The sequence below is a fragment of the Strix uralensis genome, chromosome 38, assembly GCF_047716275.1.
Source record: "Strix uralensis isolate ZFMK-TIS-50842 chromosome 38, bStrUra1, whole genome shotgun sequence".
Classification (NCBI taxonomy): domain Eukaryota; kingdom Metazoa; phylum Chordata; class Aves; order Strigiformes; family Strigidae; genus Strix; species Strix uralensis.
The window spans coordinates 1-26,788 of record NC_134009.1 but is presented as its reverse complement, the minus strand read 5'-3'; the positions used below and the strand labels follow the sequence as shown (position 1 = coordinate 26,788).

At 68.8% G+C, this 26,788-nt stretch overlaps 5 protein-coding genes and 1 long non-coding RNA gene across 11 annotated transcripts; 4 read left to right on the top strand and 2 right to left on the bottom strand.

Annotated features, from left to right (window-relative positions):
- Positions 1 to 1,247, top strand: LOC141937255 (uncharacterized). The gene is made up of 3 exons (XR_012626875.1): positions 1 to 99; positions 808 to 929; positions 1,052 to 1,247. It is a non-coding gene; the product is annotated as an uncharacterized LOC141937255 (long non-coding RNA).
- A 481-nt stretch (positions 1,248 to 1,728) lies between these two features.
- Positions 1,729 to 6,576, top strand: FLT3LG (fms related receptor tyrosine kinase 3 ligand). Of its 4 annotated transcripts, none has more exons than XM_074854828.1 (8): positions 1,729 to 1,863; positions 2,041 to 2,142; positions 2,423 to 2,476; positions 3,689 to 3,832; positions 4,091 to 4,223; positions 4,396 to 4,562; positions 5,217 to 5,282; positions 6,489 to 6,576. In XM_074854828.1, the coding sequence occupies exons 1-7, from the start codon at positions 1,834 to 1,836 to the stop codon at positions 5,256 to 5,258; spliced, it is 672 nt and encodes a 223-aa protein (XP_074710929.1). In that variant the 5' UTR covers positions 1,729 to 1,833; the 3' UTR covers positions 5,259 to 5,282; positions 6,489 to 6,576. The 4 variants fall into 4 exon arrangements, with proteins under 4 accessions (XP_074710929.1, XP_074710927.1, XP_074710928.1 ...); XM_074854826.1 differs by having other exon boundaries at positions 5,205 to 5,282; XM_074854827.1 differs by lacking the exon at positions 6,489 to 6,576 and adding an exon at positions 5,380 to 5,586.
- Positions 6,445 to 11,826, bottom strand: LOC141937253 (uncharacterized). Its single transcript, XM_074854824.1, has 11 exons — positions 11,430 to 11,826; positions 10,838 to 11,356; positions 9,732 to 9,896; positions 9,502 to 9,619; positions 9,215 to 9,427; positions 8,539 to 8,595; positions 8,366 to 8,425; positions 7,933 to 7,997; positions 6,940 to 7,015; positions 6,725 to 6,849; positions 6,445 to 6,635 (listed from the first exon to the last, which is right to left on the bottom strand). Exons 1-11 carry the CDS (start codon positions 11,720 to 11,722, stop codon positions 6,461 to 6,463), a joined length of 1,866 nt encoding a protein of 621 aa, XP_074710925.1. The 5' UTR covers positions 11,723 to 11,826; the 3' UTR covers positions 6,445 to 6,460.
- A 1,265-nt stretch (positions 11,827 to 13,091) lies between these two features.
- On the bottom strand, positions 13,092 to 17,606 carry LOC141937140 (leukocyte antigen CD37-like). Of its 2 annotated transcripts, none has more exons than XM_074854585.1 (8): positions 17,554 to 17,606; positions 15,589 to 15,656; positions 14,938 to 15,010; positions 14,733 to 14,857; positions 14,434 to 14,508; positions 14,229 to 14,333; positions 13,739 to 14,142; positions 13,092 to 13,172 (listed from the first exon to the last, which is right to left on the bottom strand). In XM_074854585.1, the coding sequence occupies exons 2-8, from the start codon at positions 15,652 to 15,654 to the stop codon at positions 13,160 to 13,162; spliced, it is 861 nt and encodes a 286-aa protein (XP_074710686.1). In that variant the 5' UTR covers positions 15,655 to 15,656; positions 17,554 to 17,606; the 3' UTR covers positions 13,092 to 13,159. The 2 variants fall into 2 exon arrangements, with proteins under 2 accessions (XP_074710686.1, XP_074710684.1); XM_074854583.1 differs by lacking the exon at positions 17,554 to 17,606 and adding an exon at positions 15,788 to 16,245.
- LOC141937139 (sodium-dependent neutral amino acid transporter B(0)AT2-like) lies at positions 16,446 to 23,283 on the top strand. Of its 2 annotated transcripts, XM_074854582.1 has the most exons (11): positions 17,249 to 17,460; positions 17,534 to 17,691; positions 18,657 to 18,780; positions 18,884 to 19,059; positions 19,379 to 19,489; positions 19,584 to 19,825; positions 21,235 to 21,415; positions 21,661 to 21,862; positions 21,951 to 22,110; positions 22,212 to 22,374; positions 22,739 to 23,283. In XM_074854582.1, the coding sequence occupies exons 1-11, from the start codon at positions 17,289 to 17,291 to the stop codon at positions 22,967 to 22,969; spliced, it is 1,920 nt and encodes a 639-aa protein (XP_074710683.1). In that variant the 5' UTR covers positions 17,249 to 17,288; the 3' UTR covers positions 22,970 to 23,283. The 2 variants fall into 2 exon arrangements, with proteins under 2 accessions (XP_074710682.1, XP_074710683.1); XM_074854581.1 differs by lacking the exon at positions 17,534 to 17,691 and having other exon boundaries at positions 16,446 to 17,460.
- Positions 23,284 to 23,412: 129 nt separating this feature from the next.
- Positions 23,413 to 25,007, top strand: BAX (BCL2 associated X, apoptosis regulator). The gene is made up of 6 exons (XM_074854586.1): positions 23,413 to 23,542; positions 23,688 to 23,736; positions 23,854 to 24,015; positions 24,094 to 24,229; positions 24,330 to 24,434; positions 24,786 to 25,007. Exons 1-6 carry the CDS (start codon positions 23,428 to 23,430, stop codon positions 24,885 to 24,887), a joined length of 669 nt encoding a protein of 222 aa, XP_074710687.1. The 5' UTR covers positions 23,413 to 23,427; the 3' UTR covers positions 24,888 to 25,007.
- Positions 25,008 to 26,788: the final 1,781 nt, after the last annotated feature.

The window sequence follows — 26,788 nt, the reverse complement described above, 5'->3', positions numbered from 1 at the left end:
GGCGCGCGCTGGAGCTCCTCCCCCCGCGCTGGCGCTCGGCAACAGCCTCGTGGTGGTGGCGCCCCCAGCGGGCTCGGGGCTGCCCTGCGCCTGCGGCAGGTGGGGACGCCCCGGGACCCCCCCATGGACCCCTGATGTGCCCCCCGGGACCCCCCCTGACCCCCAGAACCCCTCATGTGCCCCCCAAGATCCCTCATGGACCCCTGGGACCACTCATGAACCCCCTGGGAGCCCCCCTGACCCCGAAGAACCCCCCATGTGCCCCCCGGGACCCCTCATGCACCCCCTGGGAGACCCCCTGACACCCCAGGCCCCCCATGTGCCCCCCGGGAGCCCCCCTGACCCCCCAGGACCCTACATGTGCCCCCCAGGACCCCTCATGGACCCCCCAGGATCTCCCCATGTGCCCCCCGGCAGCTCCCCTGACCCACTGGGACCCCCGATGTGCCCCCAGGACTCCCATGTGCCCCTGGGAACCCCCATGTGCCCCCTGGGACCCCCATGTGCCCCCTGGGAGCCCCCCTGACCCCTCAGGACCCCCCTGGGCTTCTCTCTGAGACTCCCCCCCCCCCCCCATGGAAACCCCCATCGGCCTCACCAGGACCCCTGGGATCCCCCATGGACCCCACATGACCCCCCAAACACCCCCTGTTAATTCCTGCTGATGCTCCTGGGACCCCCCGCCAGCAACCCCATGTCACTCTGTGACCCCCCCCCACCCATCAGCCCCCCCTGACCTGCCCCAGAACCCCCAGACCCCCCCCCCCCCCCCCGTGGTGACGGCCGCGCCCTGTCCCTCTGTCCCAGGCACTGGTGGCCGCGGGGCTCCCTGGGGGGGCCCTGACGGTGCTGCCGGGGGGGCCCGGGGCGACGCGGCGACGCTGGCGGGACAGCACCCCGATGGGCTGTGGCTCTGCGGGGGGGGCACGGTGAGTAATGGGGGGCTGGGGAGGGCGCTGGGGGGTCCCCAGCAGTGGGGGGGGGGATGTCCCCAGCACGGGGGTGTCCCTGTCCCACCCGCCCCTCTCTGACCCCCCCCACCCCCCCCCAGGACCCCGACTGGGCCTCAGCTGGGAGCGTCGCCCACGTGTGGGTGCCGGGGGGGGTCCTGGGGAGCCGGGGCAGGAGCCCCCCCCCAGCGCCGAGCGGGAGCTGGAGCTGCGCTGCACCCGCCCCCGCTGCCTCTGGGTGCCTGGGGGGGGCCCCTGAGCCCCCTCTGACCCCAATAAACACCCCCCCACACCCCCCCCCCGCCTCGTGTCGTGTCTCTCGTGGGGTGTTGGGGGGGGGCGGGGGGTCCCCCCCCCCCACGCCGCCAGGGGGCGCCCTGTGCCGCCACGTGCCCGGACGCGCCCCCGGGTTAGAGAGCGGCACCGCGGGGGGGGGGGGGGGGGGGGGGGGGGGAGGACACCTGGGTCCCTTGGGGGGGGTTGGGGGGGGTTTTGGGGGGCCGGGGGGCGTTGGGGGGGGGAGGGAGGCGGCTTCCTGATGTCTGGGTCCCCTCCTGCACGTCTGGGGGATTGGGGGGGGGGGCGGCTCCCTGACGCCTTGGTGGGGGGGAAGGCTCCCGGCTGTGCCCGGGGTCCTGGGGGGGGGGCGGGGGGGGGGGGGCACAAGCTCCCCCCACCCCCCCCCCCCCCCCCGGTCCCTCCCGGCCCCGATCCAGCTCGGAGCCACTTTCACTTTCGGCGGCGGCTCCGCCACAGCTCGGGGGTGCGGGGGGGGGGGGGTGTCCCGGGGGGGTTGTTCGGGGGGGGGGGGCGGTCCCGGGGGGCCCTGCGGTCCCTGCTCACCCCCTCCCCTCGGCCGGCCCCGCCCCAGCTTGGCCCCGCCATGGACTTGGCCCCCCCCAGCTCCACTCTGGTAAGTGGGGACCCCGTGCCCCCCCCCCCCGATCCCTCAGCCACGCCCTGACTCCCCCCCCCCCCCCCCCCCCCCCCAATGCCTCTGCCCCCCCCCCCATGGGATCTCCGGTCCCACCCCCAGGGTGTGTGTCCCCCCCCCCTTCCCAAGTGCCCCCACCCCCCGGTGCCCCCCCAGGTCCCCCTCCTGCTCCTCCTGGCCGTGCCCCCCCCCGGCGGCTGCTGCTCCTTCGACTCCAGCCCCGTCAGCAGCACCTTCAGCACCCACGTGGATGCGCTGGTGAGACCCCACGGGACCCCCCCCCCCCCGCGCCCCCCCCCCCGGGAACCTCCCACCACCCCCCCCCCCCCGACCTCCCTCACCCACGTACGTGTCCTGGTGAGACACCCCAACCCCCCCCAGGACCCCCCAAACTCCCCTGGGACCCCCAGAAGCGCCCCCCCCCCCCCCCTCCCCCAGGGGTCCCCCCGAACCCCCTGACCCCCCCCCCCCCCCCCCCCGGGACCCCCGAGCCCCCCAGACCCTTTGGGGACCCCTCAGCCCTGTCCCGGCCCCGCAGACCCCGTGGCTGATCCTGGACTACCCGGTGCTGATGCCCAGTAACCTGGAGGGGGTGAGTGACCCCCCCGGACCCCCCGTGTCCCCATACCCATGTCCAAGGCGTGTTAGCCCATGTTAGCCCATGTTACCCTGTGTTATCCCGTGTTCTGGCCCACAGGGCCTGGGCATGGCTGTTGCCTGGGCTGCCTGACCCCCCCCATGTCCCCCATACCCATGTCCAAGGCTGTGTGTTATCCCATGTTGATGTATGTTCTCCCATGTTATCCCATGTTCTCCCCCTCAGGGCCTGGCCTGCGGCTCCTGCCCAGACTGCCTGATCCCCCGTGTCCCCTCATGTCCCATACCCATGTTTGAGGCTGCGTGTTATCCCATGTTGATGCGTGTTATCCCATGATGACACATGTTATCCCATGTTATCCCGTGTTCTCCTCATCAGGGCCTGGGCTGCGGCTCCTCCCCGGGCTGCCTGATGCCCCGTGTCCCCCCATGTTCCACACCCATGTCTGAGGCTGCGTGTGCACCCATGTTACCCCATGTTACCCTGTTACCTCATGTTACCCTATGATATCCCATGTTATCCCATGATATCCCATGCTACCCTATGATATCCCATGTTATCCCATGATATTCCATGTTACCCTATGATATCCCGTGTTACCCCATGATATCCTGTGTTATCCCATGATATCGCATGTTACCCCATGATATCCCATGTTACCTCATGATACCCCATGATATCCCATGTTATCCCATGTTGCCCCATGATATCCCATGTTATCCCATTTTACCCCATGTTATCCCGTGTTATCCCATGATATCCCATGTTACCCCGTTACACCATACCCCATGTTATCCCGTGTTATCTCATTATCCCATGATATCCCATGTTACCCCATGTTACCCCATGTTATCCCGTGTTACCCCATGTTATCCCGTGTTATCTCATTATCCCATGATATCCCATGATATCCCATGTTACCCCATGTTATCCTGTGTTACCCCATGTTATCCCATGATATCCCATGTTACCCCATGTTATCCCGTGTTACCCCATGTTATCCCATGTTACCCCGTTACACCATATCCCATGTTATCCTGTGTTATCCCGTTATCCCATGATATCCCATGTTACCCCGTGTTATCCCATGTTGTGGCCCACAGGGCCTGGTCTGTTCCTGCCCGGGCTGCCTGACCTCAAACTCCTGCCCCGTGTCTCCCCCCCCCCTGCCCCTCCCCACGACCCCCCCCTTGTCCCCCCCCCCAGGACAGTCCCTGCACCGATCTCTGGGGGCTGCACTTCGGGGCGGCGGCACTGGAGCACATGGTGGGGGTGGCGGGGGGGGCGCTGGCCCCCCGGCTCCGGGCTGTGGCCGCCCACATCGCCTTCGTGGCCGAGTGCCACATCCACGTGAGTGGGGGTCCGGGGGGGGTGTGGGGGGGTGTGGGGTGCCTCTGGGGGGGGGTCCTGAGTGTGGATTGGGGGGGGCTGGGGACCCTGGGGTGGTCCTGGCAGGGTCTTGGGGGGTGCAGGGGGTCTCTGGGGTGTTTCTGGGGTCCCCGGGGGGGGTGAGGAGGATTTGGGGCCCCCAGACTTCTCATGGTGCCCTGGGGGGGGTCCCAGAGGGGTTTGGGGGCTCTTGTGACACCCCCCGACCCCCCCCCCCAGGACCCCCAGGGCTGCGTCCGGCTGGAGACAGTGAACGTGTCGCAGCTGCTGGGCGCCCTCGTGCAGCACCTGGGGGGGCTGCAGGGGCGACCCCTCCACTTCCCCGGCTGCGCCCGCCTGCGCTGCCGCCCAGGTACCACCCAGGGCCCCCCCCGGGGACCCCCAACCCTCTTGGCCCCCCCCTCAGGCCTCCGCCATCCCCTGGGGAGCCACGGGGCTCCCTGCTCCTTGGGGACCCCCCCCCAAGGACTCTCTAACCCCCGGGGACCCCCCCAAAGTCCCCTCTGACCCCTGTCTGTCCCCAGGCCCCCCACTGACCCCCCCCCCCGCGGTACAGCACGAAAGGATTTTGGGGTCCCAGCTGGGCCCCCCCAGTCCTGGCATCCACGGGCTGGTGCTGCTGGGGGGGCTCGGGGGGGCCCTGGGCCTGGCAGCGGCGGCCTGGGTGCTGTGGAGGAGGCCCTGCGCCCAGGTGGGGATGTACTGGGAGCACTGGGAACCATGGGGGGGGGGGTGGTGGGGTACTGGGAGCACTGGGAACCATGGTGGGGGGGGTGGGGGGGTACTGGGAGCACTGGGGACATGGCAGGGGGGGTACTGGGAGCACTGGGAACCATGGTGGGGGGGTGGTGGGGTACTGGGAGCACTGGGGACATGGTGGGGGGGTACTGGGAGCACTGGGAACCATGGTGGGGGGGTGGTGGGGTACTGGGAGCACTGGGGACATGGTGGGGGGGTACTGGGAGCACTGGGAACATGGTGAGGGGGGCGGGGGGTTACTGGGAGCACTGGGAACCATGGCTGGGAGGTGGCGAGCGGGGCGGTGGGGTACTGGGAGCACTGGGAACATGGTGAGGGGGGTGGTGGGGTACTGGGAGCACTGGGAACACAGCAGTGGGGTACTGGGAGCACTGGGAACACAGCAGGGGGTACTGGGAGCACTGGGAACACAGCAGGGGGGTACTGGGAGCACTAGGAATGCGGCGAAGGGGGCAGTGGGGCACTGGGAGCACTGGGGAGAAGGGGGGGGCACTGGGAGCTGTGGGGCTGGTGTGGGGGTGCAGTGGGCACTGGGAAGGGGGACACTGGGAGCACTGGGGGTACTGGGTGTCAGCACCCGTCCCAGCCCTCGCAGGGGACCCCGGAATCGGAGCAGGACGGGACCTGAGGGGGCACCCGGGGACGGACTCAGGTACGGGGGGGTGGGGGGGTCCCCGGATGTTGGGGGGGGGGCAGGGGGGGTCCCCAGGCGCCTGGGGCCTCACCCCCCCACCCTGCCCCCCGCCCAGGCCGGCCTGAGCTGCGGGTGCCACAGGATCAGGGGTGCAGGAGAAACGGGGACCCCCCAGGTGCCCCCCCCCGAGGCGTGGAGGGACCCGGGGGGGCCCCTCTGGGGGGGCCGTGATGGGACCCCCTGAGCCACAGAGAGACTGGGGGGGCCCAGACACCCCCCCCGGCCCCCCCAGGGCCTATAAAGTTGCTGTTGAGACGTTGACTCTGAGCCTGGTTTGGGGGGGGGCGGGGGGGTCTGTAGCACCCCAAATCCTCCCCGGAGCCCCCTGCACCCCTTGTGCACCCCTGGGTGTCGGTGCTGGGGGGTCCCTGGGGCTCTGCACCCCCAAACCCACCCCAGAGCCCTGTGGGAACACGGGGGGGGGGGGGGGCTCCCCATAAACAGTGTTGAAGGGGACCTGGGAGGAAACTGGGGGCACTGGTGAGAGGCACAGGGGACCTGGGGGGGAACTGGGGGGACTGGGATGGACTGGTGAGAGGCACAGGGGACCTGGGGGGGAACTGGGGGGCTGGGATGGACTGGTGAGAGACACAGGGGATCTGGGGGGGAACTGGGGGGACTGGGATGGACTGGTGAGAGGCACAGGGGACCTGGGGGAGAACTGGGGGGACTGGAATGGACTGGTGAGAGGCACAGGGATCTGGGGGGGAACTGGGATGTGCTGGTGAGAGGCACAGGGGACCTGAGGTGGAACTGGGGGGACTGGGATGGACTGGTGAGAGACATGGATCTGGAAGGGGACTGGGAGAACTGGGATGTGCTGGTGAGAGGCACAGGGGATGTGGGGGGGAACTGGGAGGACTGGGATGGACTGGTGAGAGACATGGATCTGGAAGGGGACTGGGAGAACTGGGATGTGCTGGTGAGAGGCACAGGGGATGTGGGGGGGAACTGGGGGGACTGGGATGGACTGGTGAGACACACAGCGGACCTGGGAGGGAACTGGGGGAACTGGGAAGGGCTGGCAAGAGGCTGAGCGGACTGGGATGTGCTTGGCGATACTGGTGAGAGCGCTGGGGCGAACTGGGCTGGACTGGGAAGGTGGAGCGGGCCGGAGCCGTGGTGCCCAGCAGGTTTTATTGGGGGGGGGGTCCCCGGTGGCAGAGCTGCAGCTGGGCCCAGGCGTCGCGGGGGAGCCGCAGGCGGGGGCCGGGCAGCGCCCAGGGCAGCGCCAGCAGCAGCAGCAGCAGCAGCAGCACCCAGGGCAGCACCCAGGGCAGCACCCACGGCGGCACCCAGGGCAGCGCCGGCCTGTGCAGAGGGAGCGGGGAGAGGGGCTGTCACCCGCGGGGGGGGGACACGGGACGGGCTCCGCGCCGGGGCCGCGGCACCGACCGTACCTCGCGCCGGGGCCTGCGCACGGACGGGCCTTGGCCGCCTGCTCGCCGTCCCCCGCGGGCGCTGCCGCCATCCCAGAGTCCTCCTCCTCCTCCTCCTCCTCCTCTTCCTCTGCTTCCTCCCTCTCCTGGGCAGAGCCACGCGTTGGGGGTCAGCAGCCGGGGGGTGCCCCACTGCCGGCCCCCGCCCCCCACCATCGCCGCGCCCCTGCCCTTACCCAGCGCGTCGCCGCAATCTCGACGCCGAGCGGCTGCGCCGGGCCTTCGGCCTCGCTCGGCGCGAACCAGGGCGGCCTGCGGGAGGAAGAGGAGGGTGAGGGGCTGCGGCGCCCCCGCGCCGGGTGACACCAGAGGTTTGGAAGCGGCGGCGAGCGGCGGCCGGCCCGCGCGAGCCCCGCGGCAAGCGGCTGCCACCGGGCGCTTCCCAGCCAGCGCCTCGGTGGCCAAAGGGGGCCGGGGGGGGGGCCCTGGGTGCTGGCCCACCGAGGCGCCGCGGGTCCCTTGGGTGCTCTGCTGCCGCCCGCGGGCAACCGGGGCTCGTCGCCGTGGGGCAAGAACGCGGCCAAAAAAAAAAAAATCAAAAAATAATTTTTTGGGTCCAGCCCGGGGAGGGCAGAAACACCAAGAGACCGGTGGGGGGTCAAAGATGAGAAACTACAGAGCGATGGAGCCAAAACGAGACGTTCTGTGGGAAAAAACCTGCGTGTTTTGGGGAATTTTTTTGAGTTCATGGAAAAAACACTCCGATGCCTCTTCGACAGACTCCAGGGAGCCCCCCCCGGAGCACTGACCCATCCCCCCAGGAACCCCGCAGAGACCCCGCCCCAAATTAATTTGTGGGTTGGATCCTCTGGAAATCGGGGTGTGCTTTTGGGGAGTTACAGGAATATTCATTTTTATATAATATAAATGTATATAAATTTGTGTATAAATTTGTATATAAGTGTGGTTTTGTCTTCCAAGGACGGAACGACCCCCGCAGCGCTGCCTCCGAAAAACTCCAAATTAAGCCTCAAAGGGCTCTTTTGGGTCTAAATTCGCAGTATCGCTGCCCGGGCGAGAGGCGGGGCCCTCGCTTCCGCCAGGCTCAATTTTCACCGTTTAGCCCATTTTTTCTCCCTTTCTTAAGGTTTTTCGCAGCCAGGCTCGCGTGGCAGCAGCGGCCCCCCCCGCCCTGCGGCCCCCCCAGGCCCGGCGCAGGACGGACGTACGTGGCCCAGGTGTCCGGTGTCCGGCCCGGTTGGTCGTGGAGCCGCGTCGTCTCCAGCTGCAGCTCCTGGGGGGGGGGGGGGAAAATTTTCAGCCCCCCGCGAGGGCAAAGAGTTTTCAGACCCCGGGGGGAGCGCTGGGGCGCCCCGCAGCGCTCTGTGCTCCTCGGGGCAGGACCGGTGCGGCCCAGTGCCACCACGGGTGGCACCAGTATGGCTACTGGGCGCATTGGTGCTTCCGCGCAGCCCCCCAGCTGTTGGGACGGCGCCTGCACCCCGCGCTCTGGGTGTCCCGCTGGGGCAAGGGGTTGTGGCCACCTCGGGGCTCTGCCTGTGGCCCAGGGGCTTGGAGTCCTCCCAGTGTGGCTCCCAGGAGGAGTTGGGGGGCTGCAGCCCCCCCACACTGGGGGCTAGGAGGGGGTCGGGTGCGCTGTACCTGCACCACCCTGTTGTACTCGTCCAGCGACGCCGTCAGCTCCTCCACCCGCTGCCCGGCCTGCGGAACAGGAGCGGCGGTGGGGGGGTGCAGGGCCTGGGGGGGGGCGGGGGGGCTGCGGGGGGTGACACAGCGGCACCCAGAGCTGTGCGTGTCCCCAAGCGGGCGCTCACCTGGGCGAGGGCCGTGTCGCGGGAGGAGAGGAGCGTGGTGCAGCGGCAGAGCTGGGCCTGGGCGGAGGGAAGAGGCTGCGTTAGGCGGGATAGCAGGAAATATTTCTGTTCGGGGGGGGGCTGGGGGGCGTGGGAATGGGCTGCCCAGGGCAGGGGGGGAGTCCCCATCGCTGGGGGGGTTGAAGAGTCGGGTTGAGCCAGCGCTGAGGGATCTGGTGGGGTCGGGAACGGTCAGGGGGAGGTTCATGGTGGGGCTGGAGGAGCTTCAAGAGCTTTTCCAACCTGATTCTGGGATTGTGTGACATTGAGGGGACATTGGGGACATTGTGGAATTGAGAATGGTGAGTGTTGGGTTCATGGTTGGACTGGGGGATCTTCAAGGGCTTTTCCAACCTGATTCTGGGATTGTGTGACATTGGGGGGACATGGGGGGACACTGGGGACATTGTGGAGTTGGGAACGGTCAGGGTGAGGTTCATGGTGGGGCTGGAGGAGCTTCAAGGGCTTTTCCAACCCAGATGACTCTGTGACAGCTGGGTTCGTACCGGCTCTGTGCCGTGACACGGCGGCGCAGAGGACGGGGCAGCACCCGACCCCCCGGTGCCTGCTCAGGGGACAGACACCCACCTCGTTAGCGCTTAACGAGGCGCTCGGCCTCGGCCCGCCGGCCCATTACCTCCAGGTTGGCCACCTCGGCTGTCAGCACCTGGATCTGCTCCCTCAGCCCCTGGCCCTCGGCGAGCAGCCGCTGGTTCTGCTCAGGACAGACGGGTTCGGGGTTCACCGCCAGGGAAAGGCCCCCCCGGGCGTCCCCGCGGCCCCCCGGCAGCGTCCCCACCTCCTCCCGCAGGCCCTCGGCTTGCAGGCGCTGGCACCGCTGCTCCTTTTCCTGGGGAGGCAAAGCGCGGGGCCGTCAGCCGCCGGGCACCTCGCGGCCGGGCGGGACGAGGTCGGGTCTCTCACCGAGCGGCGCGTCCGCCAGCGCAGCTCCTCGTTCTCCTCCTCCAGCTCCCTCGCCGCGGCCCTCAGCTCCTCCAGCTCCTCGCCGGCAGCTCTGGCCTGCTCCAGCGCCTGCTGGCTGCTGCGGGGACAAACGCACACCGGTCCCCCCGCGCGCTCCCGGACCCCGGCACCCTCCCCAAGGGGGTGTCCCCCCCGCCCCGGCACCCCGGGACGCCCCCAGGGCCACGCACCATCGCAGCCGGGCCTTCAGCTGCGCCGTCTCCTCGGCCAGGCGGGCGCTGAGCTCCTCGGCCCCCTCGGCGTCGCGCTGCAGCTTGGCGTCGCGGGCGGCCAGCTGTGCCAGGCGGCGGCGCAGGGCGGCGGCTTCCGCGCTGCGGGCGGGAGGGGACGGGCTTCTGGGAAAGTCTCTTCTCTTAGGATGTTATTAACAGCAGGACTAATTAACCAATGGCTATTGATTGATGGGGTTAATGATGGAGCAGAGGTGCTCTGGGAACAGCACTGGCAGCTCAACCCAACCCGGCTCCTTAAACTTAAAAGTGATTTAAGTTTTAGATGTAACAAAAGAGAAGAATTCAGGGATTTCAGGGGTCACAAAAGGGAAGATTCAGGGATTTCAGGGGTCACAAAAGGGAAGATTCAGGGATTTCAGGGGTCACAAAAGGAAGATTCAGGGATTTCAGGGGTCACAAAAGGGAAGATTCAGGGATTTCAGGGGTCACAAAAGGAAGATTCAGGGATTTCAGGGGTCACAAAAGAAGATTCAGGGATTTCAGGGGTCACAAAAGGAAGATTCAGGGATTTCAGGGGTCACAAAGAGCAGATTCAGGGATTTCAGGGGTCACAAAGAGCAGATTCAGGGATTCACTGGGGTCACAGCTCAGCAGGGGCAGGTAACACGAAGCTCCGCACAGCCCCAGTTTCTGTTCAATAGAACATTTTGGGTCTTTTCCCAGCAGCCGGACGGTGAATTCTGACGGGGACGGGTCAGAAGAGCAGGAACTGGGATGGCCCAGGAGTGCCCCAGTGAGCGGGGCTGGAACGCCCAGAGCGGACTGGGAGTGTGGAACAGACCGGCCCGTGGGACTGGGGCTGAACTGGGAGCTGAGAGTTCCTGGGAACTGCCCGAGACTCTTTGTGTTTGCGGGTGATGAAGAATCATCTCCAGCCAGGGGGGGTTTTGCTGCTCGCCCAGCCCCCGCCCAGAGACCCCCCACCCTGGGGACACCCTTTCACGGGGGTTGGGATGCGGTGCCGTTTGGGGGCTGCTCTGAGGCTGGGGACGCCGGCGCAGAGCTGGGGACCAGCACCATGTCCCTGCTGAGCCGGTACTTACGGGCTGATGATGTCGCTGTCGCCACCATCGGCCTCGAGCTGCGCAGCTGCCGGGGCCGCGTGTCCTTCCCCCGCTGCAGGACGGGCACAAGGTTTCGGGGCTGAGCCGTGCTCCCGGCTGAGCGGGCAGCGGGGGGCTGCCGGCGTCTGTCCGTCCGTCCGCCCCTTCGCTGTCAGGAGCGACCTGGGGCTGGCAGCACCCAAACGACTTCCCCAGGTTTCAAAGCTGCCGGCTCCCGCTGCCCCTGTGAGCCAGCACCACCTGCCTCTGCAAACACCTGCACCGGCGCAGCCCATGCGCCGACCTGGCCGCTCTCCCGCAGGAAGGTGCCGAGCGCTGCTGGGGTGGAGGGGAGACACGACTGCGCGGACACTGGCAGCCCCACCAAGGCTCCACCAGACACCGATTTTCCCCCCTCCCTGCTCCCCTCGCCCCACTTTCCCGTGCCAACACCCACCCGTGATCACTAGGCCGAGGTCGCCTGACGCCACATCCCACTCCTCAGCGAGCTGCGAGCCCCTGGGGGGGAGATGGGGACTGTTGGTTGCGCCATGATCCGCAAGAAAACTGTCCCCGGTGCCCTGGTACTGACCCCTCCTGCTGACACGAGGCGATCCACTTCCTCATGACGGCGTGGAAGGTGGGCAGATCCAGCGCCGCGCCCGCCGCCTCGGGGTCCAGCATGCGGTGCAGAGCCTGCAGCCGGCCCTCCTCGCCGCTCTGCCCCGTCAGCGCCTGCAGGTACTCAACCACCTGCCCCGCCAGCACCAGCCCTGCGGCACAGTGGGGGTAAAGCCACCCCCTCCCTCGGCCCGTGGCCGGTGACCAGCTCCGTGCACAATCCCCCGGAGCGGTCGAGGTGGGACTAGGGAAGGGCTGTGCCATGGGGAGGGTGCGGAGCAAGGGGGGCGTTTGTGCCCCCGAAGGTCTCTCCCCGTCCCTGCGTGGGGGCAGGTTGCGGGTAGGAGGGTTTTTTCCGGCGGCTTCGCGCGGGTTCACCGCAGGGTTGAGCCCTCGAAGCCATATCCGGGGCTGTGGCCCCCCCCGGGGCTGTGGGCCCCCCCCTGCGCTGACACCGGCCCCTCACTACCTGTGTGCTCGGGGTCGCAGATGGCGAAGGTGCGGTTGAGGACAAACTCCTCCGAGCAGCAGCTCTCGCCCTGGCATGAGGCTGCGCTGTCCCGGGCTGCTGGGGCGGGGGGGGGAGGAACAGGAGAGGTTATGGAGGGACCTGGCCCCTCGCCACCCCCCTCCCCGGTCCCTCCGTCACCCGCCAGCGGGAGCTGCCGGCCAGTACCCACTTGGCGACAGGTCCTGCGGGGTCTCTGCCTCCGGGGGGGGCACAGCAGAGCTGGGGGTGTGGGGTGAGGGGGCTGGGGGCGCCTCCGCGGCCATCGCGCCGGGGATGGGGGTCGGGGTGTGGGGGTGTGTGTGGAGGGGGGGGGGGTCCCCGCTGCCCTGGGGCACGGCCGGTCCTGGGGGTGCCGCTGCCCTGAGGGGAGGAGGCCGCGGGTGCTGCCTGGGGCCAGGCCGGGCCGAGTGGGGCTGTGGGGGGCAGCGGGGGGGCCCGGCGGAGCGGCCGCTCCCCACAGGGCTGGAGGGGGCGGCGCGAGCGGTTCCCGCTCGGGGGCGGAGGCGGGAAAAAAGGGGGCGGGGCCTGGCACGAGCTCTTCCCGCCTATGGGAGGAGGCGGAGAAAAAGGGGGCGGGGCCAAGCGCGAGCGTTCCCGCCTATGGGAGGAGGTGGGGAAAAGGAGGCGGGGCCAAGCGCGAGCTGTTCCCGCCTATGGGAGGAGGCGGGAAAAAACGGGGCGGGGCCTGGCGCGAGCGATTCCCGCCCAGGGGCGGAGGCGGGGGGAAAAAAAAGGGGGCGGAGCCTGGCACGCGCTGTTCCCGCCTATGGGAGGAGGCAGTGAAAAGAGGGCGGGGCCTGGCGCGAGCGGTTCCTGCCCAGGGGCGGAGGCGGGAAAGAAGGGGGCGTGGCCAAGCGCGAGCTGTTCCCGCCTATGGGAGGAGGCGGGAAAAAAGGGGGCGGGGCCTGGCGCGAGCCGTTCCCGCCCCACAGCGAAGGGCCGGGCGAGCGTCGCTCCGGGCAGGCGGGAGAGTGGGATGGTGGCGGGTCCTGCCGGTCCCCAGCGGGACTTACTGACCCGATAATAGCGACCGATAAATTCCAGCGGGATTTATTGACCGAAAGCCGAGGGAGCACAGAGCCGTGGGACCCCCCGGTGCCCCCCCCCGCCCCCCCCCCTCCCCCCTCAGAGCCCCCGCAGCAGTTTCTCGTAGTCGGGGTCCAGGTTCCTGAGCAGGAACATCGACAGCATCAGCAGGCAGAGCTGGGGACGGTAAGACGCTGCCTCACGGCTGCCCGCGGGCTGCCCCGCTGCCCCCCAACCACCCCGTGCACCCCCAAACTGCCCCACAGCCGCCCCCAAACCCACCTACTGCCCCACAGCCCCCCCCAACTACCCCTCAGCCCCCCCAACCTGCCCCACAGCCCCCCCAACCTGCCCCCCAGCCCCCCCAAACTGCCTCTCAGCCCCCCCAACCTGCCCCCCAGCCCCCCAACCTGCCCCACAGCCCCCCCAAACTGCCCCACAGCCCCCCCAAACTGCCCCCCAGCTCCCACAAACTGCCCCACAGCCCCCCCAACTGCCCCCCAAACTACCCCCCAGCCCCCCAAACTGCCCCACAGCCCCTCCAAACTCCCTCACAGCCCCCCCCAACTGCCCCACACCCCTCCCAAACTACTCCACAGCCCCCCCAAACTGCCCCACAGCCCCCGCAACTGCCCCACAGCCCCCCCAAACTGCCCCTCAGCCCTGTGAACTACCCCACCGCCCCATGGCCCCGCAGCCCCCGGGCTGCACCCCCCCTCCCCAGCTCAGCCCCCACCCCTTACCTCCAGCAGGCCGATGCCCAGGCAGACCCCCACGATGGTGACCAGGTTTTCTCCCAGCCAGCCCTGGACACCCTCGGCGCAGCCCTGCCGGGAGGAGGGTGACAACCGGGCGGCCACGGGGAGCCCCCAGGCCGTGAGCCCCACCTTGCTCTGCGCTCCCCCAGAGCTCCAGGACCCCCCCTGATCCCACCCCCCTGCCCCAGTGCCCTGTGCCTCACCCTGGGGAAGATGTCCTGGGGGGCAGCTGTGGGGCAGCGGCCTCGGGGCAGGGCCTGGGTGGGCCTGTGGGTGCTGTTGGGTGCTGGCGCCTCGAGGCAGGAGCAGGCAACAGCCCTGTTCTCACTCCCAGGGGGGCCGTCAGGGGGGTTCCAGTCCTGGGGTCCGTTCCAGCCGCAGCAACTCAGCTGGGGGGGGGGCAGGTGATCAGTGGGGAGGTGGGGGGGGGCAGCTGCGGGGCTGGGGGGGGCCCCTGGGCCCTGTGAGGTCTCACCTGCTGCTGGACGGCGTCCCAGCTCTCCTGCGGGTCCCCAGGCGGCCCCTGGGCTGGGTACCCCCGGATCAGCTCCTGCACGTAGGTGGCCACCTTGGTGGCCAGCTGCAGGGAGGGGGTGAGTGCGCAGCACCCCACAATATCAGCGCCCCCCCCCAGGGCCCTGCCCCACCCCGGCAGCCCCCCCCGGCAGCGCCCCGCTTACGGTGAGACGCTGGGTGTAGACGATGACCGCCACTGTGATCTGGGCAGCAAAGAGCAGCAGCAGGATCCCGAAGTACTGAGGGCAGGAAAGAGAGGTGGGGGTCAGCTGGACCCCCCCCGCCCCCCACAGCCCCCCCCCCTGCTCCCAGCTGCTGCCCCACAAGCACAGGATGTGGTGAGACCACGTGGCCCCACGGCCGCCCCAGGAAATTGCAGCAGAGTGTCCCCCCCCCTGCCCCCAGCCAGGCCCCCAAACCCCTGCGTGTGTCCCCCCCCCCCGACCCCCCCATCCTCACTCACCAGCAGCAGCATGGCCTTGATCTCCTTGAGGGCGCCCAGGCACCCCAGGAAGCCCAAGAGCATCGTCACGGTGCCGACCCCCGAGAACACGTAGGACCAGACCCGCAGGCTGTACAGCGGCGACCCTGGGGGAAGGGGGGGGGGGACACAGGGGTCAGGGTGCCCCCCAGCTTTGGGGTGCCCCCCAGCTCAGGGGGTCCCTTACCCAGCACGGCGGCGAAGCTCTGCCGATCGAAGAGGACCCAGAGGCCGAAGGCGAGGAGGAGGCTGCCCAGGGCCTGGGGGGGGGGGATCTGACGCAGGTCAGCAAGTGGGGGGGGCCCAGGGGTGCTCTGGGGCCTGCCCAGCCCCTCGGCTCCCCCAGGACATTGTTGGCCCCCAATCCACCCCCCCAAAGCACGGCTGGGCCCCCCAGCCCCATGTCCCCCCCTGTACCCTCAAGTCCCCCATGTTCCCCCTGCACCCCCCAGCCCCAAGTCCCCCCCTGCACCCCCAAGACCCCCATGGCCCCCCCTGCACCCCCAAGTCCCCCCCCTGCACCCCCAAGACCCCCATGTCCCCCCCCCTGCACCAAGCCCCCCCTGCACCCCCCAAGACCCCCATGTTCCCCCCCTGCACCCCCAAGTCCCCCCCTGCACCCCCAAGACCCCCATGTCCCCCCCCCCAAGTCCCCCCCCTGCACCCCCAAGACCCCCATGTTCCCCCCCTGCACCCCCAAGTCCCCCCCTGCACCCCCGTGTCTCCCCATCCCCATGTCCCCCCTGCACCCTCAAGTCCCCCATGTCCCCCCCCCCGCACCCACGTCCCCCCTTGCCCCCCCAGCCCCACGTTCCCCCCATCTCCCCCCCCCACTCACAAAAAAGAAAAGGTTGAAGAGGAAGAGGAAGCCCCTGGCCAAGCCGAGGCAGCTTTTGGGGTTCATGTCTGCACCCGGGGGGGAGGGCACGGGGTCAGCACCCACCCGGGGCCCGATCCGGCCCCTTCAGGGGGTCCAGTGAGCACCCCCGACACCCCCCCCCCCCCGACACCCCCATTCCCCCGCCCCCCCCGGGCACCTGCGGCGCCGTGTCCCGGGGGCGGCCGCGGCCCCGGCTCCGTGTCGGGGCAGGAAGCGCCCGGGGCAGCGGAAGCTCCACGGGGGCGCGTCCCGCGGGGGGGGGGCGGCACCGGGGCCGGGCCGCTCCGCACCCCGAGCCCCGGACGGGACCCCCCGGGGCCACCCCGGGAAAGTTTAACGATCCCTCGGGACACCCCCCCAGCATCCCCCCAGGGGGGCCGTGCGAGCGGGGAGGATGGTGATGAGGATGAGGAGGGTGAGGGTGAGGATGATGCACTGGGGAGCCCCAAGTTTCGGGGCCGCCTCCCCCGGGGGCCGGCGCTGGGGGGGGATCTGGGGGCGACGCCTCTGGGCGGCCCGTCCCGGCGTGGCCCGTCCCGGCTGATGCAACCGGCCGTGGCACGGCGGCCCCCGGGTGAGTGGGGCTGGGGGGGGCTGCGGGGATGGGGGGCTGAGGGGGTGGGGGGGCCGAGGGGATGGGGGGGGCTGAGGGGATATGGGGGGCTGAGGGGATATGGGGGGCTGAGGGGATGGGGGGGCTGAGGGGATATGGGGGGCTGAGGGGATATGGGGGGCTGAGGGGATGGGGGGGCTGAGGGGATGGGGGGGCCGAAGGGATGAGGGGGGCTGCGGGGATGGGGGGGCTGCCCGGGCCGGGAGTGCCCTGGGAGGGGTGGGCAGAGCCCGGGGGGTTCGGGCCCGGCGGGGGCTAGCGGGGGCTGTGGGTCACTTGCCCACGCGCGGGCACGTGTGTGCAGGGGCACGGGCGGGTGGCGCGGGTGCGAGTTCCCACGGTCCCGGGTGGGCGCGGGGCTGGCACCGGTGTGACCGCAGGGGGTGTGTGTGTGTGTGTGTGCGCGTGTGTGTGCGTGTGTGTCTGTGTGTGTGTGTGTGTCTGTGTGTGTGCGCATGTGTCTGTGTGTGTGTGTGTGCGTGTGTCTGTGTGTGTGCGCGTGTGTCTGTGTGTGTCCCTGTGTGCGCGCACGTGTGTGGGTCTGTGTGTGTGTCTGTGTGTGCGCACGCACGTGTGTCTGTGTGTGCATGCGTGTGTGTGTGCATCTCTGCGTGTGTGTGCACGCGCGCGTGTGTCTGTGTATGTGTGTCTGTGTGTGCGCATGTGTGTGTGTCTGTGTATGTGTGCACGCGTGTGTCTGTGCATGTGTGTGTGTCTGTGTCCGCATGTGTGTCTGTGTCTGTCCGTGTGTGTGTCTGTGTGTGTGTCCGTCTCTGTCTGTGTCCATGTCTCTGTATCCGTGTGTCTGTGTGTGTCCATGTCTGTGTGTCCGTGTGTCTGTGTGTCCGTGTGTCCGTGTCTCTGTGTGTGTCCGTGTCTCTGTGTCCGTGTGTCTGCATGTGTCCGTGTGTGTCCATGTCTCTGTATCCGTGTGTCCGTGTGTCCGTGTCTCTGTGTCCGTGTGTCTGTGTGTGTCCGTGTCTCTGTGTCCGTGTGTCCGTGTGTCCGTGTCCGTGTGTCCCTGTGCCCCCGCAGCCCCCCCGCCATGCCGAAGGCCCAGCCGGTGCTGGGGGAGGACACCGGCCCCCTCCCAGAAGAGCCGCCCCCCCGCCCCGCCTGGACCAGTAAAGCCCAGTACATACTGGCCCAGCTGGGCTTCTCCGTGGGGCTGGGCAACGTCTGGCGCTTCCCCTACCTCTGCCACCAGAACGGGGGCGGTGAGTGCTGGGGGGGGCGCGGAGGGGGGGGCGCGGGGGTCCCTCTCCCCCCTCACCCCCGCTCTCCCCCCAGGGGCCTTCCTCCTGCTCTACCTGCTGCTCCTCCTCCTCCTCGGCATCCCGCTGCTCTTCCTGGAGCTGGCGCTGGGGCAGAGCCTGCGCCGGGGCAGCGTCGGCGTCTGGAGCAGGATCAGCCCCCGCCTGGGCGGCATCGGGCTGGCCAGCTGCCTGGTGCGGGGGGGGGGCGCGGGGGGCGTCTGGGCACTACCGGGGGGCTCAGGGCACCTCAGCAGCACTGACGGTGCTTGGGGGGGGGCTGAGGGGGGGTCTCTGGGGGGCTGAGGGGGTGTCTTGAGGGGATCTGAGGGGGGGTGTGTCTCTGGGGGGGGCTAAGGGGGGGTCTCTGGGGCCCGAGGGGGCGTCTGGGCACTATGGGGGGGCTCAGGGCACCTCAGCGGCACTGACGGTGCTTGGGGGGAGCTGAGAGGGGATGTCTCTCGGGGGGGGTCTCTGGGGGGCTGAGGGGCGGTTTTGGGGGGGGTGTGTCTCTGGGGGGGGCTAAGGGGGGGGGTCTCTGGGGCCCAGGGGGGCATCTGGGCACTATGGGGGGGCTCAGGGCACCTCAGCGGCACTGACAGTGCTTGGGGAGGGCTGAGGGGGGTCTTGTGGGAGTTGAGGGGGGGTGTCTCTGGGGGATCTGAGGAGGGGGTGTCTCTGGGGGGGCTGAGGGGGGTCTCTGGAGGGCTGAGGGGGGGTTTCGGGGGTGTCTGTCTCTGGGGGGGGGCTAAGGGGGGGTCTCGGGGGCCCAGAGAGGCATCTAGGCACTATGGGGGGGCTCAGGGCACCCTCAGTGGATGGGTCATGGCACTGACGGTGCTTGAGGGGGTCTCTGGGGGATCTGAGGGTGGGGGGTGTCTCTTGGGGGGCTGAGGGGGGGTCTTGAGGAGGATCTGAGGAGGGGGGTGTCTCTGGGGCCCAGGGAGGCATCTGGGCACTACGTGGGGGCTCAGGGCACCCGCAGTGGCACTGACGGGGCTGGCTGGGGGGGGGGTGCCCCAGGGGAGCACCGTGGGGTGCTCACTGTGGGGGAGGCGGCATCGGGGGGGGGGACACACACTTACCCGGTGTACGGGGGGGTTGTCCCTGTTCCCGCCGAGCCCCCCCGCAGCGGCGTCTCAGCCGGGGTGTCCCCGCAGGTCTGCGTCTTCGTGGCTCTGTACTACAACGTGATCATCGCCTGGAGCCTCCTCTACCTCGCCCGCTCCTTCCAGCACCCCCTGCCCTGGCAGAGCTGCCCCAGCGCCGGCCCCAACCACACAGGTGGGGGGGTCCCCAGGGACCCCGGGGGGGGGGCAGGGGGGTGTCTCAGGGCACCCTGACCCTGCCGTCACCTGCTGTGTGTCTGTCCCCGTCCCCCCCCCAGAGCCTGAGTGTGCCCTGAGCTCACCCACCACCTATTTCTGGTACCGGCAGACACTGGACATCACCCCTGAAATGGGGGTCGGGGGGGGGCTCCAGCCGGCCCTGGTGGGGGGGCTCCTGGGGGCCTGGGCCCTGGTGGGGGCCTCCCTGCTCAAGGGCATCAAGTCCTCGGGAAAGGTGGGTGAAGCGGCCCCACGTTGCTTGGGGGGGGGCTGCTGGAGTTGGGGGGGAGGGGACGGGGTGGGGGAGGGCTGTTGGGGAGGGTCCTGTGTTGGGGGGTGCCAGCAGACTGGGGGGGGGGGACAGGGAGGGCTTGGGGGGGGACAGGGAGTGATGGGGGGGGACAGGCAGTGCTGGGGGGGGTGCGTGGCACCAGAGGGGTGGAGGATTTGGGGTGCTGGGGGGGGGGCAGGGCAGAGCTGGGGGGGGGGGTCCCAGTGTCCCCAGCAGTTTGGGGGTGCCGGTGACCCTGTGGGTGACGGGGGGGTCCCCGCAGGTGCTGTACGTCAGCACCCTCGTCCCCTACCTCGTCCTTTTCTGCCTCCTGGTCCGGGGGCTGCTGCTCGAGGGAGCCCCCGAGGGCATCCGCATCATGTTCACCCCCAAGGTGAGACCCCCCCCCCGCCCTGGGGACCTCCCCCCCCCGCCCCCCCAAATCGTCTCGACTTACCCCGAGCGTCCCCTCCGTCCGTCCCCCGCAGGCCTCGGCGTGGGCCACGGGCCAGGCCTGGCGACAGGCGGCCACGCAGGTTTTCTTCGCGCTGGGGCTGGGCTTCGGCAGCGTCATCGCCTACGCCAGCTACGGCGCGCGCCGGGGGGACTGTCACCGCGACGCCGCGCTGGTGGCCGGCCTCAACGCCCTCACCTCCCTGCTGGCCACCCTCGTCGTCTTCGCCGTCCTGGGCGCCCGGGCCACCCGCCGCACGCGGCTCTGCCTGCGCAGGTCTGGGGGGGGGGGGGGGGAGGGTGTCCCCAGGGTGGGGGGTCTCTGGGCGGGGGCTGGGCGAGCGGCAAAACCCCCCCTGGCTGGAGATGATTCTTCATCACTCCCAAACACAAAGAGTCTCGGGCAGTTCCCAGGAACTCTCAGCTCCCAGTTCAGCCCCAGTCCCACGGGCCGGTCTGTTCCACACTCCCAGTCCGCTCTGGGCGTTCCAGCCCCGCTCACTGGGGCACTCCTGGGCCATCCCAGTTCCTGCTCTTCTGACCCATCCCCGTCAGAATTCACCGTCCGGCTGCTGAGAAAAGACCCAAAATGTTCTATTGAACAGAAACTGGGGCTGTGCGGAGCTTCGTGTTACCTGCCCCTGCTGAGCTGTGACCCCAGTGAATCCCTGAATCTGCTCTTTGTGACCCCTGAAATCCCTGAATCTTCTTTTGTGACCCCTGAAATCCCTGAATCTTCCCTTTTGTGACCCCTGAAATCCCTGAATCTTCCCTTTTGTGACCCCTGAAATCCCTGAATCTTCCTTTTGTGACCCCTGAAATCCCTGAATCTGCTCTTTGTGACCCCTGAAATCCCTGAATCTTCCTTTTGTGACCCCTGAAATCCCTGAATCTTCCCTTTTGTGACCCCTGAAATCCCTGAATCTTCCCTTTTGTGACCCCTGAAATCCCCGAATCTTCCCTTTTGTGACCCCTGAAATCCCTGAATCTTCTTTTGTGACCCCTGAAATCCCTGAATCTTCTTTTGTGACCCCTGAAATCCCTGAATCTTCTTTTGTGACCCCTGAAATCCCTGAATCTTCCCTTTTGTGACCCCTGAAATCCCTGAATCTTCTCTTTTGTGACCCCTGAAATCCCTGAATCTTCCCTTTTGTGACCCCTGAAATCCCTGAATCTTCCTTTTGTGACCCCTGAAATCCCTGAATCTGCTCTTTGTGACCCCTGAAATCCCTGAATCTTCCCTTTTGTGACCCCTGAAATCCCTGAATCTGCTCTTTGTGACCCCTGAAATCCCTGAATTCTTCTCTTACATCTAAAACTTAAATCACCTATTTTTTATCTTTTCTGATGTCTAAAACTTCACACCCAAGATTAATTTCCCGTAACTCAGCTCACCTGGGTTCCAGGCCAGCCCTGGAATAGATATAATTACCTTCTTAAATACATTCTATAATTTACATAACTATAAATACAATTAACATTAATTAACAGGAGAACAGAGGTTTCTAACCCTTGCTCCTTTTCCCGGGGGGGGTTGCCCAGCAGTTGGGGTCCCTGCGCAGAGGGGGGGTCCTCAAGCCCCCAGGTGGGCGCAGGACCCGCCGATGTCCCCGTGCCAACGCTGGCGTGCGTGTGTGTCCCCGTGTGTCCCCATGTCTGTGTCCCTCCGTGTCCTGTCCCCCCCAGGAACGTGGAGCTGGTGTCGCGGGCGCTGGCGGTGGGGGGGCTGCCTGAGCCCGCGCGGCCCCCCGGGAACCTGTCGGCGCTGGCGGCCCCCCAGTACAGCGCCTGGCTGCGGGGGCTGCCCCCGGCCCTGCGCGACACCCTGGGCCTCACCGACTGCCGCGTGGAGGAGGAGATGAACAAGGTGATGGCGGTGACAGGCTGGACACCCCCCCCCCGGGGTGACAGACTGTCCCCCCCCCTCCCCAAACCTGCCCCACACCCCCTCCCGCCTGGCGGCACAGCGGGGGGCTCCCCCGGGCAGGGCAAAGGGTCCCCCAAATCCATCCCCCACCCCACACCGCGGGTCCCCCCCGCGCCACCCCCCATCCCAACACTGGGGTGAGGGTCCTGCCCCCCCCCCCGACTCCCCCACCCTCCTCACCTCAGGGCGTGGAGGGCCCGGGCCTGGCCTTCATCGTCTTCACGGAGACCCTGACGCTGCTGCCGGCGGCGCCGCTCTGGTCGGCCCTCTTCTTCCTCACGCTGCTGGGGCTGGGGCTGGGCACCATGTTGGGCACCGCCCAGGCCGTCCTCACGCCTCTACTCGACGCCTTCCCCGTCCTGCGCCGCCACCGCGCTCTGCTCACCGGTATGGCTGGGGGGGGACACACACCCCCCGGATTGGGGGGGTCAGGGATGGAGGGCAGCCCCCCCAACCCGCTGCTCTGCCCCTCCAGTGCTGTGCTGTGCCGGGGGCTTCGTGCTGGGGCTGCCCTTCACCCAGCGCTCCGGCAGCTACTTGGTGGCCGCCTTCGATGACTACGTGGCCACGCTGCCGCTGCTGGCCGTGGGCACCTGCGAGGCTGTGGCCGTGGCCTGGGTCTACGGGGCCGAGAGGTGAGGTGTGGGGTGGGGTGGGGGGAAATCCTCTGACCACGACCTCCCCCCTCCCCAAAACTGTCCCGTGGCTCTCCTGACCTGCCCGCCCCGTCCCCCAGGTTCCTGGCTGTCGTGTGGGAGGTGACAGGCCACCGTCCGTGGCGGCTCTACGGGCCCCTGTGGCGCTTTGTGAGCCCTGGGGCCATGGTGGCCTTGCTGGGGGCCAGCCTGGGCCAGCTGGCCCTACACCCCCCCACCTACCAGGCTTGGGACCACACCACGGTGAGACCCCCAAGCTGCGACCCCCCCCCCCCACCTGCTGGCACCCCAATTTGTGGCTGGGACCCTCATCCCCTGAGACCTCCCCCGTGTCCCCTGAGACCTCCCCTGTGTCCCCTGAGACCTCCCCTGCCCCTTTGTGGCCCCACAGCCCCCCACACCCCACCCATGACCTCCCCTGCCCCTTTGTAGCCCCCCACACCCCATCCATAACCTCCCCTGCCCCTTTGTAGCCCCCCACACCCCATCCGTAACCTCCCCTGCCCCTTTGTAGCCCCCCACACCCCATCTGTGACCTCCCCTGCCCCTTCTTGCCCCCCCCCCTCCCCCAAGGCACCCCCGGCCCCCCTGACCATCCTCCCCACAGGCAACATCATGGCGGCGGCCGTACCCGCCCTGGGCCCTGGCCCTCACCTTGGGGCTGATGGTGGTGGCCGTGCTGCCCATCCCCTTCATTGCCCTGCACCGGGCATTTTGGCCACCTCGGGACGCCCCGGGGCCACAGGACCAGGGGGAGGAGGAGGAGGAGGAGGAGGATGAGGAGAGCGCTGCCGACCCGCCCCGGGCCCCTCCGGGCCCCGCCTCACTGCCAGGATGAGCGGGAAGCTGCCTCATTGGAGGACGGCGAGGAGCTCTGCTTCCTGATTGGCCACGCTGCCTGAGGCGGGAGAGGCGCCCATTGGCGGCGCGGGGGAGGGAGGCGGAGCCGCGCGCGGGAGGGGAGGGAGGGGGGGGCGGTGCTTCCCGCGCCAGCCCGCGTTGCCATGGGGACAGGCGGCGGCCATGTTGAAGCGGGGCAATAAAGGGCTTGGAGGAGGCGGAGCGGAGCGGAGTCCTGAGGGGCGTGGCTAATGGTGGGCGGGGCCACACCCGCCGCATTCCGCGCGGGGTGGGCGGGGCTGTGGGACGTCACTCCGGCGCCGATCGCGTGACTTTTACCCGCCCCCCCATTTTCCTCCGTCACGTGATGGGGACGCTGACGGCACCCGCGCCCCCCCCTGCCCGCGGCTGGTGTCACGTGACGCCGGCGCCCCAGACCACGTGGTGCGGGCGGCGATGGCGGCGGCGGCAGCGGCCCAGCGGGGCGGCGGCGGCGGCGGCGGCGGCAGCGGCGGCGAGACCGGGGGCGGCTCCGGCGGCCGCGAGCCCGACCCGCCCCCGGGGGGCGGCGGTGAGTGAGGGGGGACAGGGCGGGCGGGATCCCCGGGGGCTGCCGTGGGGCCTCGGGGGGCGGAGGGGGGCGCGGCCTGTGTGTACCGGGGGGCGCCCGGCGCCGGTCCCCGCTTCCTCCGGGTCAGCGCCCCCCCTCCGCGCAGGGACCTCCTCGGACCAGATCATGCGGACGGGCGCGATCCTGCTGCGGGGGTGAGTGGCGGTCCGGGGCCTGGGGGGGAGGCGGCCCGCCGGGAGAACGGGGCGGGGGGGACCCCTCAGGCCGCCGTCCGGAGCTCCGGGGGTCCCCTTCTTGTCCCCCCCCCCCAGGTTCATCCGGGACCGCGTGGAGCGCTGCGGGGACGCGCAGGTGGTGGCCCTGAGCCAGGCGGAGCTGGGGGGGCCGCAGCCCAGCAGCCCCGACACCAAACGCCTGAGCGAGTGTCTCCGCCGCATCGGGGACGAGCTCGACAGCAACATGGAGCTGCAGAGGTGGGTGGGGGGAGCCCTGAGGGACCCAGAGGCCCCGGGGCCCCCCCTGCTCTGCACTAACCAGCCACCGCCCCCCAGGATGATCGAGCAGGTGGGGTGCCAGGCCCCCAAGGAGCTTTTCTTCCGCGTGGCCGCCGAGATGTTCGCCGACGGCACCTTCAACTGGGGCCGCGTTGTTGCCCTCTTCTACTTTGCCTGCAAACTGGTGCTGAAGGTGGGTCCCGAGCCCCTCCCCTCTGCCCCCCCCCACCCCCACGGGGCTCCCCACCAGCCCCCCACCAGCCCTCTCTGACCCCCCCCCTCCGTCTCTGCAGGCGCTTTGCACCAAGGTCCCGGAGCTGGTTCGGACTATTCTGGGCTGGACCATGGAGTACGTGAGGGAGCACGTCCTGGCCTGGATCCAGGCGCAGGGAGGATGGGTGAGTCCCTGGACCCCCTGAGTCCTGGGGGTGGGCTGACCCCCCCCCCCCCCCATTTCAGACCCCCCCCTAACACAGGAGATCTACGCTGCTTTTCTCTCCCAAAGATTCTCTTGACCCTGAAGGTTTGATCTGTGTCATCCTACGAGTCCTGGGAGAAGGGTCCCCCCTGCGACACCCCCTTTGTCCCCCACCCCCCCCCCTAGCTGCCACAGCCCCTTTTCTCCTCCCAATGTGTTTTCCACCACAGGAAGGGGACCCCGGTGTCTTCTTCTGCCTGGGGGTGGGTGGGGGACCCTGACGTGTTGCTGACACCCCTTCTTCCCCCCCCACCCCCTCTTACCCCCCCAGGAAGGGCTTCTCTCCTACTTCGGCACCCCGACCTGGCAGACCATCACCATCTTCGCCGCCGGCGTCCTCACGGCCTCGCTCACCATCTGGAAGATGTCGTAGACTTGAGGAGGGGGGGGGGGGACACACCCCAGGACTGGCCCCTGCGGGCAGGGATGGTGCTGCCCCCGCCTCCTCCAGCCCCTTGGGTGCTGTGCCTTCCAGGAGATGGGGGGGGCTTTTTAACAAACTGGACTTTGTTAGGACTTGCTCTGAACTTTGGGGGGGGGCTGAGCTTGGGGGGACCCTCCCCCCCCCCCCCCAGGGCAGCTGTGGCTCCCCCCAGACCTTCCCCCAACAGTGGATGAATGTGCCTGGGGGCCACGACTGGGACGCTGCTGGGGGACCCTGCTGGATTTGGGGGGGGGGGGGGTGGGGGGGGTGTGCACACAGATTCACCCCCCCACCCCGTACCCCCTAGTCCTGGTGCTGGGGTCCCCCCCCGATGCGCGGGGGTGGGGGGCTGTGACCCCTAAACACAGCCCTTGCCCCTGGAGCGGTTTGGCCCCAGGACTTGTGGTGCTTTAGGTGGGGTCCTGTGATCCCAACCCTGCCCCCCCCCCCCTAATTCGGGGGATGAGGGGGGGTCTCTGTGACCCCTAGAAATGGGGCTGTTGGATGTGTGTGTTGAGGAGGGGGGGGGGAGGGCTGCAGTCGTGGCTGCAGGTCAGGTATTTATTGGGGGCTCCCTGCCCTGAGAAAGGCCCCCCCCAGGTGCAATACCCCCCTCCCCGGGGTGGTGGCCCCCTCCCTGGCAGTGGCTCTCAGGGCGGGGGGGTCGTACCCCCCTCACGTACCCCCTTTCCCCCCCCTTTTGCAATCGGTGTCCCCAGGAGTGACCTTTCCCACCCCAACTCGGTGCTCTTTGGAGTGATGTCATGAAATGATGATGTCGTGGGGGGGAGCCCACCCTCTGGCTGGGGGGGGGCTCTGCCTTCCCTCTGATTTTCTTTAGATTTTTTTTTTCCTTTTTTTAATTTTTTTTTTAACCTTGTTTTGTATCTCGGGTATTTTGATGTCTGAAAATAAAGGGGAAACGGAGCCACGTGGTGCTTCGTGTCGGGCTGCCAGCGTGTGTGTGTGTCCCCCCCCCCTACCCCGTGTCCCCCCCCCCCCCGGCCGTACCCCACCCCAGTCCCCCTGAAATTCCCTTGTGGGGCCCCAAAGGAACATCCTGGATCCTGTGTTACCCCGCCCATGGCGGGGGGGGGGACGGGGACGGGACACACACCCCCATGTATCCAGAAGCCCTCGGGGTCCTGGGGGTGCAGGATGGAGGGGGAGGAGGGTGGGGGGCTCCTGGACACCCCATGGGGGCCAGGTATTGGGGGGGGGGGCGGGGCAGGAATTGGTGGAGGGGGAGGGTGGACAAGATGGGGCGGCTGGGGAGGGCCACTTTCACTTTCCTTTAGCTATGTGGCTGCAGGGGGGGGGGGGGGGGAGGGGGGGGGTGGATGACTGGGTCCGGTCTGGGGGGGTCTGGGGGGGGTAGGGGGCATCTGTGGGGTTCTCTCCTCTGTGTGTCGTCCCCCCCCCCCCCTCCCCAGGTGCTGAGAGCATCTCCTGCATCGTGCGGATCGGGGCTGCCCTGCTCCGGGGGTGAGTTAAGGGGGTTCCCCTGCCCCGGGTGGGGGGGGGGGGGGGGGGAAGTGTGGAAGCCCCCCCCCCCCCTCCTGCTCACCCCTGCTCCCTCCCCAGGTTTGTCCGCTCCCTGCTGGAGCAGGAGGGGGGGCTGCCCCGCCAGGTCCCCCCTGAAGAGCTGGGGGGCGAGGTGGGGGGGGAAGAGTCCGCCGTGGCCTCGCTGAGGGCGGCCACTCTCCGTGTCTGGGGCCGCTTGAGCCAGGACCCCGAGATGGACAGGTGAGACCCCCCCCCCTGCCACCCATGGGTGCCCCCAACACCCCCCCAATCTCACTGCTCCCCCCTCCCCAGCCTGGTGGGGGCCCTGGCTGGCTGCCCCACCC